The following is a 12,188-nucleotide window of genomic DNA, read 5'->3' as shown; positions in this document are numbered from 1 at the left end:
TTGCAACGGTAAATGGGATTGTATTTTTTTTAAAATATATTTTATTGATTTTTTTTTACAGAGAGGAAGGGAGAGAGATAGAGAGTTAGAAACATCGATGAGAGAGCAACATCGATCAGCTGCCTCTTGCACAACCCTCACTGGGGATGTGCCCGCAACCAAGGTACATGCCCCTGACTGTAATCGAACCTGGGACCCTTCAGTCTGCAGGCTGACGCTCTATCCACTGAGCCAAACCGGTCAGGGCAGGGATTGTATTTTTAGTTTCTCTTTCTGAGAGTTCATTATTGATATATAAAAATACCATCAATTTCTGGGTGTTAATATTATATCCTGCTGCATTGCCAAATTTATTTATTAAATCTAGTAGGTTTTTAATGGAGTCTTTTTGTAAGTTCAATGTGGAAGAACTTACATAGAGTTTTATACCTAGGGTTTTCTATGTATAATATCATGTAATCTGCGAATGACAGTTTTACCTCCTCCTTTCCACTTTGGATGGCTTTTTGTTAATTAGTTTTAATGCCATCTTTTCACATTCAAAGTGGATGATTTTACCAATAATGCTTATAAATCACAATGAAGCTACTTCATAAACTTTTATGTTCTAAATAACAAAAAGTCAAAGTATATGGAAATAACTGCTGAAAAGACAAGGCTTATTTGACAGAAACATAATAACCTAGAATATAACATGCTACTTTAAAAAAGGAATAAAAAGGATATAGAAAACATACCTAATATAATTAAGAATATAATTATATAATTTAATATATATAGTTAATTTATTTTTTTTATTTTTTATATATAGTTAATTTAAAGCACTCACTAAATTTTTAAAAAGTAATATGCTAAAAATCAAAACTCAGATTACTCAGACTAAAATTTGTAAAGACCACATTCTCTTATAGTACAATAAAGCTGAAATGTCATAACAAAATAAATTACTGGCATATAAAATTATTGGATAAAAAAAAGAAATCTACTTAAAGGTATAGAGCCTTTTAAAAGCAATGATAATAAGAAACCCTAATGTCAGTTGTACTCAAAGCAGCAGTTAAAGACACATTTTTAGCTTTAGAAGCTTTTATTACTAAACAGGAAAAATAAAATTAAATGAACTTTTATTGAACTCACAAAATTAGAAAAATAAAATAAATCTAAGAAAGGAGAAAATAGAAGTTGAAATTAATCAATTATAAGTTGGTTTTAAACTAGTTCAATTGAGAACTGTTAGAGCTGGTTTTCTGAAGTTATAACTAAATTATGTAAATTTTTGGCTGGCATAATAAGAAAAAGCAAAATACAAGTAATCCAAGAGAAAATAATAATAAATTTGAAGTGGTTAAAGAAAAATTAGCTAACTAATTACAATTTCATACGAATAAATTTGAAAACCTAACTGAAAGTGGTAATTATCTAGAAAAAAATAATTTAGAATTTATTGAAGCTGTAAAAATATTGGATAGCTCAAAAATTTTTAGGCTAGTTCTGTCAGATTTCATTTCTTTTTTTTAAAAAAAATATATTTTTATTGATTTCAGAGAGGAAGGGGGAGGGTGATAGAAACATAAATGATGAGAGAGAATCCTTGATCGGCTGCCTCTTCCACAATCGGGGATTGAGCCTGCAACTCGAGCGTATGCCCTGACTGGGAATTGAATCATGACCTCCTGGTTCATAGGTCAATGCTCAACCACTGAGCCATCGTGGCTGGGCATTCTTTCAGTTTTTAAAGAAACAAATAATTTTTATTTTACATAAAGCTACTTCAGAATATGGGTAGAAAGTCTCCTGCTAAATTTACCACAACAGACTCTGATACAGTTTTATGAAAAGACAATAAAAATAGAAAATTATGGGTTGTTTTTATTTAGCAGTATATAGGAGCAAAAATCCAAAATAATATACTAGCTTATTAATTCATCAATGAAATATAAATTTTATTCTCAATACAAATATAGGAGTAATAAATCTGTAAATATAGTACCAAAGGACTTATATGCATGCATATAAGCCTAACCAATGGACACAGACACCAGGGGGGTGAGGGCATGAGTGGGGGGGTCATTGGGTACAAAAGGGGAATAAGGACTCATATGTAATACCTTAATCAATAAAGAAAAAATATATAGTTATCACTGGTAGCCAAAGGAGTCTTTAGTAGATGCTCAAAGTCATGTGAAATTTAGCAATCACTCCTGGCAAATTAGGATTAGAAGAATATTTTCTGTTAAAATAAGCTCTACAGCAAAGAAACCTATTATTCCTTCTATCACTTAACATTGTTTTGAAAGTTCTTGCCAATACATTAAAGTAGAAATGACAATTTATGTAATTATCACATAAAAGGGTCTCAAAATGTTTGTCAAATGAATCCAACAATAAAGTACATTGAAAATGAAGAGAAAATAATTGAGATTTGCCAATAATAATACTTTAAAAAATCCTCACCCAAGGATGTATTTAAAAAAATTTATTTTAGAAAGAGAGCGGAAGGGAGAGAGAGAAAAAAACATTGATTTGAGACATAAACATTGATCAGTTACCTCCATAGGTGCCCTGACCAGGGATTGAACCCTCAATATTTTGGTGTATAAGATGATGTTCCAACCAACTGAGCCACCAGGCAAGAGCACACATAATTATTTTTTAACTTAACTAGCTAACTAACTGAAACCTATCTGAACTAATAATAGCATTCCACAGGATGGCTAGATGTAAAACTGCAAAATCAATAGCTTTCCTATATCAATTAAAATGTACAATAGAAAAATTATCCATTTCTGTGAAGTACAAGATTAAATTTATTAGGAGTTGTGAGAGGACTTGGGTTAATATAAAGAAGGCCAAACATCTTCACTAAGAGATATTAAAAAGAATGACTTGAATAAATGGAAAGACATAGTATATTGCTCAATGGGCAGATGGAATATTGTAAAGATTTCTATTATCTTTAATTTAATTTATAGGTTTAATGTAATTCCAATCAGATCAATTTAGATGGAATAGGCTAGTATAATAATATTTGAAAAAGTAAAAAGTAAAAGGAGAAATTTATACTATCAGCTAAAGTATAAAGTGTTTTTGAAATAATAGGTAGACAGCCATTGTGACTCAATGTTTTGAGTCAGAAACACGAACTAATATAAGTAATTAAATAAGGAATAAACTATGAAATCAAAGATCAGTAATTCTGACTATATAAAAATTTATAAATGCTATTTTTTTTATAATACAACATAAACAAAAAGCAGCCAAAATTAGGAGGAAACATTCTATGAAGCATTTAATTCATTCAGTGGATGAGAGTTCTGCTGACATGGAGGAGAATGCTGAGAGGATTGGGAAGACAGTAGTCCAAGTGTACATTCTTGACCTCCTTTCCCTCCTTTCTGTTTTTTCATGGAATACAGTAACCAGCTCAGGCATTCTATGGGGTGGGATATGGAGGAAGTAAGGAAGAGACCAGTCTCAAGTTGCCTATTACACAGGATGGATCTCCAAATCCATCCATCACTGGTCAAGCCTTCCTAGTTCAGACAGACAAAACATTTGCCAAAATGAATACCGAACTAACTGGAGATTCTTGGAATTGCTGTAGCTGGGCTGGAGCTCCAACCAACCACAGGATCCAGGCTCATCATCATCAAAATTGAAGCAAGAGGCCAACTACCCATGGGAGCATGATGGATTTAGAACTGTAACTCCTGGAACTAGCTATCCAGACTCACCTGGTCATTTCATTAGCCTTGCATCGATGTGACCCTACATGTTATTCAATTCAAGCTTTGGATCCTGTTTATCATGTTACAGCAGGGTTTTGCTGTACTTACCAAAAGAAATATAAATTTTAGAAAATATAGATATTTCAGGAAAAATAGGTGATAATTATCATTAGAGGGTGGGATATTGAGAGACTTTATAGTGTTTGAGGAGTGAGCCATAGGGATCCATGACAGATTTAGAAAACAAACAAACAAACAAAAAACAAGATTAAGATTCCCTATAGGTGATTAGGGGAAGGGAGAGAGTTTAGTACATAGTAACCTAAAATGCTTAGTTCTTATTGGCATCCAGAAGGTGATAGTGACTGGAAGCTTGCGCATGATGGAACCAAAAAGACTAAAATCTGTTGGAAGCAAGGTAGCTTGTCTAGGGTCACTTTTATGTAGTTATCTTCTCAGTTTTATAATGAAATGTTCATGTTTTATTTTTGGTGCAATTCCATTTTTTCTGCATCACATGTCAGCTCTAAATCAAATTTTATGGTACTATTTACATTTTGCTCTTTTGAGAGGCCAACTATTCCTTGATAACCAGGAATATTACAGTCTATGCATAGGACACAAACGATTTTGGAAATTCTTCTTGCATAATTTTAGTGACAACATTCATTAAAGATTAATTACTTTGGGGTAGTTTTGTAAATTCTTGCAGATTCATTTAACAAACTTTTCCTTTTTTGTATTAGGAGAAATGAGTCCCTACTTGGAATGAAAAAAATGAAACATAAGGACAATATTTTGGGTCAAAAAATAGATAAATCTGTGAAGAAGTACAAAGCTGCAGTAATGGAGATTGGGAAAGTAAGTTTCGTGAGTTTTGAGCAAATGAAATGAAGAGATATATGTATCACACACGATTGGCTGCATTATAATTTATTATAACATGAAACAGAAGGAAATACAAGCATAATTTTATAGCTATACATTACAATTCTTAAGTTTTCAAATGAATATATTTTTTAATTTTTAAAATTTATTTGAGAGAGTGAACATTGATGTGAGAGAGAAACATTGATCAGTTGCCTCCTACATGTGCCCCCATTGGAGATTGAACCTGCAACCTGGGTATGTGCCCTGACCAGGAATTAAACTCGCCGCCTTCTGGTATACAGGACGATGCTCCAACTAGCTGAGCCATATCGATCAGGGCTCATTTGGATATTTTTGTCATCATTTTTTTTTTGTTTACTGGGATATTTTTGTTACTTTTGATAATAATTTTAAGTGAGGGCTATAAAGAAACCACTGTATTTTAATGTCAATAGATAGACATTAGAGTGTGAGTTAATTATAATATTGTATTCAGAACTTAATTTTTGTTTTCTCCTGTATTAAGACTACAGAAATACCAAAAAGAAAATCTAAAAAAAAGGGAACTCTAAGAGACTTTTTATCCAAAAATCCACATGTTTCTGAATTGCCAGAACGTGAAAGGTATTCATTTATTATTTAATTTATTCAGTAAACATTTACTTGAAGCCCATTATTTTGGGCTTTAGGGGTATACTGCTTAACTAGAGAGCAAAACGCATTTTGAGATTTTGATAGGAATAATTTTAAACAAATGTATTTTATACTTAAATTATGTACTAACTAGAAAATTTTTGAAATACTACTTCTTTTCCAGATCATATTGAGTATGGTTTTATGAACTTATTTTATTTATCATTATGAGTGATGTTTTATTTCCTTCCAGTCTAGCTAAAGTTAAAAAAAATTTGCTTCATCATTATTTTTCAAGGAACCACACAGAGAAATGATTTTCTTGTTTAATATTTAAGTTAATTGATGAATGTGAACAATTATGTTATAATTTATTTGTCTAATCTCAGTGGCCTTTTCGTTATAGAAAAGAAAAGCTCTGTTTGGTTTGAGCTTAGGACATAGACATCAGAGAGAATTGGAGACAATATGTAGTCACTTTGTCCCTTGTGCTCATTCTTGTGCCTTCTTTATTGTCCTCTTTTACATTTTTAGTACTAAGTAAATGATAAATAAGCCTGTTACATTTGCATAAGGGCAGCCAAGTGACTTCTTGATTATGTACAAATTGGAATCATTTCTCTTCAAATATCTGAAAGTTTGTATAATTTCAAAACTTCTTTGTCCCTTGGCAGAAATAAGAGATTTGATGTTAGAAAAATAGCACATCGATTCCTGGTAGATAACTTGAATCCTCTAATACTTAATTATATTAAAAAGAAAAGGTTCCGTCAAATATGGCTTGAAGAGATGCCCTGGAGGGCTCAGATGAACCTGTATCTGGCAAATGCACACTTCAACATGCTTTTAATAAAGCTAGGGGAACGTCTGAAGATGAAATTTGGCATTTCACATACAATGGTCAGGTATAGTATATTATCAATAAGTAATACTTTTGAGGTTTCAAGAACATGGATTGTATTTGTATGTCCAGGGCTTCAATGTTGATAATAACTTAAGGAGGTTACAGAGTGCTTCTGTCTTACTTGGTAATTGATACATTTCTTTTTTTTCTATTGATATATTTCTTATCTTAGAATCTTTCCCAAACAGGTGATGGATATAAGCTCTTATGAAGTACTAATTTGCATATATCTTGACTATGTTTCTCAATAAAACTTTTAGTAAAAGGAGAAAATATAATTCCAAGAGGAATTTAATATTAATTGCATAATAACTGTAGACATTAGTGGGCGTTAGGCAAATTTCTATTTTATTTAGAGATATTTTAAGCCTCCATGAATATATATATTGTAAGCCTCTATAAACATAGATTATATATTCTCATATAGAGTTTTTCTTACTAATTCAAGAGACATTTTTGAGCTCTTAATGAATACCTTTGGCTGAAGTGTTATGGGAGATAAAAATAGAAGATAAATACATAAATGTATTTATGGAATACTATGCAGCCATTAAAAAGGTGATGTAGAGTCATTTAAAAAGATTTGTTGAGCACCTGTCAGACACAAGATCCTGAGGTAGGTGCAGTGGGCATGCAAGCATGAACAGGATATGAAAGTTAGAATTTGGTAGGGTAGATCATAAATGTTCATGGATAATTCTAGATAATGGGAGCAGACAAAGTACTCATAAAGTCTTCTTTGTTCCCAGGAAGGTCACTTTACTCTGGCTGAGACTAACAGGAAAGATTTAATGTGGGAGGGCCACTTGGCCTGTCTTTTGATAAATAGGCAAGATTTAGAAATGTATGGTTAGAGAAATAGGCATTCCAGGTGGGTGGAAAACAGGAGTTAGAGCCCAGGTAGGAAAAACAGAGGATAAGAACCCCAAATGGTCTAACCAGAATCTTGGGTATATGATAGAGAGTGGTATAAGATAATTTGCAAAGTAGGTCAGTTCCAGGTCATGGAGAGTCTTAACAGTCTGTTAAGTCTGGACTTTAATTTATATACAGTGGGAGATCATTAAGAGTTTTTGAGCAGGGCTGTGATGAGAAATTTCTCTGGCAGCAACATACAGAATACTAACTCACAAATATTTAAAACATTAAAGTAGGTTGTACTTGACATTTAATTCAATTTTACTTATAATGTTTTTTAATAAGATTTTTTTTCCCTCTTGCAGTTTCCGATCATGTGATCCTAGTATATTCTCATTATATAATTCAGGAACAGTATTACCAACAGGAAAATTGACTCTAGAAAACTATAAAGTGATGCTTGATTTCCTTCATACAGCTAAAAAAAGAAGGATTAATTTACCATCAGGTAAAATAAGTAAACATATTATCAAATTGCCTCTAGATTTTTATTCACTAATGACACACAAACACACACACGTGCGCGCACGCACACACACACACACACACACACACACACACACACTGGGCAGACACACAGAATTACATGCACCATTTCCCAATGACCCAGGAATTTAGTTGAATTGTAATATTTTGTAGGAGACTCTTATTTTTAAAAATTCCAATTTTTATGGTAGTATCATATATATTTGGAAATACCTATATTGTTTTCTGACTTAAAACAGTTTGGTTGTTTAGCAAATATAATGTTCTTTTAGAAGTGTTGGTAGCCCCCAGTGGTCAAGGGGTTATATTTTAGTGGAAGTAAGTTTTAGAATAAATTCCACCAAACATAGTGATGCAGGCAGGCATGAAAACAGTCATATAGCTAGCTGTTCAATCGAACCGATTTTAACTCCGTGCAGTCTACTCTGGCCTTATGATCTCCAACTAGCAACTTCCATGAGAGCTTACTCCAAGATGATTGTCATACTATTCTGATGGCAGAACCAACCAATATTGTCATCAGGCCAGGTGACAGGGGACTCTAACAGGTTGGAGAGATGCAAGTGAACAGGGCTCTCCATCTGCACTGATGACGTTATACCTGAACAATCACCTATTTTGAATACCACTCACTTCACAAATAAAAAATTATAAGATTTTTTATGCTGTTACAAAGTCTCTTATGTTGATTTCTAATAATGGTATTTTAAGTACTATGTAACTTATTGCTGAAAAAGGTACTTCATATACTGGCTCACTGCCCCAGGGGAGTTGATTCATATTTGAGGTACTTGACATGCTTTCTAGATTCTTCTAGGGTGTAGATTAAGTTTAACGAGTACCTGCATGTCATGCTATGAATATTGAAGTACTTGAAAGTGAATTTCCTAGCCTAGAAAGAATCTGAGTTTTGTATGTAGATTGTAATATATAGTTTCTTGATTTTTGTTAAAACTAGCTCTCTATCTAAAAGCTCCATGAAGTCAGCAATAGAATATTTTGCTATTGAGACTTACTATGTCATGCAGAGTTCTACTAGTAAGAGAAGGTTTGCGGCAGGAGAAATGCTCTGTGTTTTTATACCACACCAACAAGAGAATGAGTGGCCTGGGTTGCTGCACTGCCTAATCCCAGGGAATACTACTTACCTTTTAGTGTATGTGTCCTGAGAATGGCCAGTCTCAGGGTAAATTAAGAAACAGTGCGATCCTGTCATTGGTCCCTAAAAAAACCACAAGACCTACCTTGGCCATAATCCCTGCCTGGAATATTCTTCTCCATAGTTTTCCCTCATAGCTGAATCATGCCACCTTTTAAGACCTAATCTAAGTGCTTCCTTCTTTAGAAACCTTCCCTGATTCATTGTGTTTGTGATAATCCTGTCCTTTCTCCAAAATTATATAGCTGTTCTTATCTGAATTACTCATTTGATACTTACCACCTACTGTGTTTTCTGGAACTTAACTGTCTGTTTTCAAATAACGTTATCCTTTATTTTTGTACTGTAGATGCTGAAGAGTTTTCAATATTTATTGATTCCAAAATGAACGATGAAACTGATTCTAAGATACAAACAGCTAATGACCCTGACTTTCAGGGAGCTCTTAATGCTAAAGAAAAGGATAGAGCAGCAACTTTGAGTCTATTGGACCATTTTATGAAAATCTTTTTATATTGTAGGAGAGCAATGGTAAGGTGGTCCTTCATTTTTGCTAATGTGGTAGATACAAATCTCAACCCATAAATTTGGGTGCGTAAGATGTATTTATTTGCTTACTATGTATAATTTTAGTTTCAGTTTTAAGACTAAATTTGTTGGGTTTTCTCTCAGTCATTGTTGAGGTTTGCCTGCCATGGTAATGAGGTCTTACACATTGTCAAGTTGTCAGGGAGAGGGGTGAGCTCCTCTCACCATCAGCCATCCATTCGCCTGGAGAAGAGGTGGCCTTTGTTCCTGTTTACACAGTCTTCATGGATATTCACACACCCCTCTGCTGCTTTCTTGCCAAACTTGGGACATGGGTTTCTCTGGTGACACAGGGCTTTCTCCCTGGAAACTTGATCCTTCCTGGGCCACCATAGACCCCTTTCTTTCCTCTAGCAGGGGAAGATCTTTCTAGGCCACAGGTAAGATCCGCCTCTGCCCCAGGCCTCTGGTTCTACAGGCCACTTGTGTTTCTTCTCAAATGTTCTCTTTTTCTTCTCAAATAGTATATGGTAGATTATGAAACTCAAATTGGAGTCATTTGCTACAAAGAAATTAATTTCCTTTTTCTCTTAGTAAGGAGGGAGATACTTTAATCCTCTCAAGAGGTGAGATAAAATGTACCGTTTCTATACAAGAAAGAAACACACTTAAGTTCTCATGTTCTCTGTGGAGTGGGGAGAGTGGCTTTTTAAAAATGTAAAGTAATCCACATCATCTCCTTGACCATGACATTGCATCCTGCTTTCCTTTCCACCAGTTTCAAGACCTAGAAGGTGTGGGTCTTGCTCACCTCTCAGAACTCAGCTCCTCTTGCTTTTGTGGAGTCCACTCTCCCCTCAGTGGTCTTGAAACCAGTAAACTTGTTTGCTTCTCAGCCCTCTGGTTCATCCTCCATGCTCTTAACTTGCTGTCCCCTCAGCCTCAACTGCTCTCCTCTACCCAACATCCCCATCACCACCTTCACATGATTTTTGTTCAACTCAACATTCAGGAAGTCACCTCCTCGGAGAGGACTTCTCTCCTGACCACTCTGTCTAAAAGGGTATGTTCTCTTACCCTTGTGAGGTCCTAGTTCATTTCTGTTTTATTTTTCTTTACAACTTACTATTTGTGAAATTATATTTTTATTTGTCTACTTTTCTAGTGTTGGTCTCCCCTAATAAATTGAGGCAGCATGAGAGCAGACCTGGCTTTTCTTGCTCACTGCCACGTTCCCAGCACCTAGGAGTGTTGGAGTCAGACCACCGAAGTGCAAACCTCAGCTCACCATTTGGTAGATTTATGATCTTAGCTCCATTTCCTTATCTGTAAATTGAATACTAGTACATACTTACTTCATAGGAGCTATTGTAAGAAGGAGGTAAGATACCGCATACAAAGGTCTTACCACAATATCTAGCACATGTAATTGGCACAGAACAAATGGTGTTATTCTTATTATTGACATCAATATTGCAGAAAGATGAAGTTGTTCAGAGATGTGTAACTTTTAGAACTTTGGAGTCTTCTGAATGTTGTGTTTGTCTTAGGTTTTTGCTCACCGAGGCGGCTTTTGGACTCTGCTTCAGAACTGCTGTCGGGCCCTTTGGAACTATTCTCAGGAGCTACAGATCCTTCTTAAACAAGCAGTGGACCTGTGTAAAGTATTTCCTATTAGTCGAGATGGTTTCCTTTCTATCTCTGTATTACCATTCTATTTTGGAGCAGAACTACTTATTGACATGTTAATAGAACTACAAAATACCAATTCTATTGAGGTAAGAGTGTTTGGGTAATTATTTTTATTGTATTTAATTAACAAATATTTTGTACCATGCAGCTTGGGATAAGTAGAAATTAATATTTTTCTTCAGTTCTTAGTTGGTTTGTCTGTATTTAAGTTGCTTCTCATTATTATTTGGTTCACTATATATCTTGCATTGCTGTTAATTACAAATATCTTACTCTGAAAATTTAATTTCTTAAAGGGAACAGAAAGTAACATCTACTAAGCCCCAGCTTCTACATAAACTGACCTTAGTGCATTTAATCCTCATAGCAATCTTTTGATAAAGAAGGAAAAAGATCCCAAAAGAGATCATAAAGTTTGGTTTTTTAATCTTTATTTCACTGTTTTTCTATGCCTGTTCTGTTACTTCATATCTGGTAGAACTTACATTTAAAATTTTACACATTAGGCTTTAAAGCAAGAAAGTAAAATTGATAAAATTCAAACATGCCATATCCTAAACACAATGAAAATTAGTGAACACATAAACACCTTGAGTCATGGAGTAATTTCCAGATGTTAAATATATGGCAACAATAGCATAAAAGACTGGGACGGTAAATAAAATTAAACTGTCCTAAGTTTTTACACTTTATATAGCTATAAAGTGGTACAATATTAACTCTAAGTGGAAGGTAATAAGTTAAGGATGTGTTTAATAATCTCTAGAGTAACTACTAAAAAAGAAATATAGCTAAAAAGCCAAAGTAGTAAAATGGAAAACTAAATAATAGTTAATTACGGAAGGCAGGAAAAAAAGAAAAGGAACATATGGGACACATAGAAAACAAAGAAAACAAAGAAAAATAATAAATTATGTCAATAACCATCTACATGTAAATAAAAAGGCTAATATGCAAAGTGTCCCTGTGGGAGTTTGACTGGGACACCAGGAGCTCTATTGCTTGCTATGATGTGCTGACCACCAGGGGGCGGCACAGAACAAAGGAAGGTCCCAGCTGGCAGCTGGAGAAGAGAGACCCCGGCCAGCAACCAGAAGGCCCTGATCAGCCCTGATCACTGGCCAGGCCTAGGGACCCTACCCATGCACAAATTTCGTGCACCAGGCCTCTAGTTTTAAATATATGTGGATTGAACATCCCAATTAAAAGGCAGAGATTATCTGACTGAATTAAAAAGAAAGACACCTATACTTGTCCTCAAGATAAGAAT

General features: G+C 34.3%; 1 protein-coding gene across 1 annotated transcript in view; it reads left to right on the top strand.

Annotated features, from left to right (window-relative positions):
• The window catches only part of CFAP54 (cilia and flagella associated protein 54), a 252,763-nt gene that overhangs the window by 106,598 nt on the left and 133,977 nt on the right, over window positions 1-12,188 (top strand). Inside the window, exons 31-36 of the mRNA XM_059681924.1 lie at window positions 4,475-4,589; window positions 5,125-5,222; window positions 5,906-6,136; window positions 7,359-7,501; window positions 9,048-9,229; window positions 10,777-11,004. Coding sequence (XP_059537907.1) covers window positions 4,475-4,589; window positions 5,125-5,222; window positions 5,906-6,136; window positions 7,359-7,501; window positions 9,048-9,229; window positions 10,777-11,004 — 997 coding nt within the window. The remainder of the gene's footprint in view (window positions 1-4,474; window positions 4,590-5,124; window positions 5,223-5,905; window positions 6,137-7,358; window positions 7,502-9,047; window positions 9,230-10,776; window positions 11,005-12,188) is intronic.

This window comes from Myotis daubentonii, chromosome 2 (assembly GCF_963259705.1).
Source record: "Myotis daubentonii chromosome 2, mMyoDau2.1, whole genome shotgun sequence".
In the NCBI taxonomy this organism is placed as follows: Eukaryota; Metazoa; Chordata; class Mammalia; order Chiroptera; family Vespertilionidae; genus Myotis; species Myotis daubentonii.
This window is presented reverse-complemented; position numbering and strand designations above follow the sequence as displayed.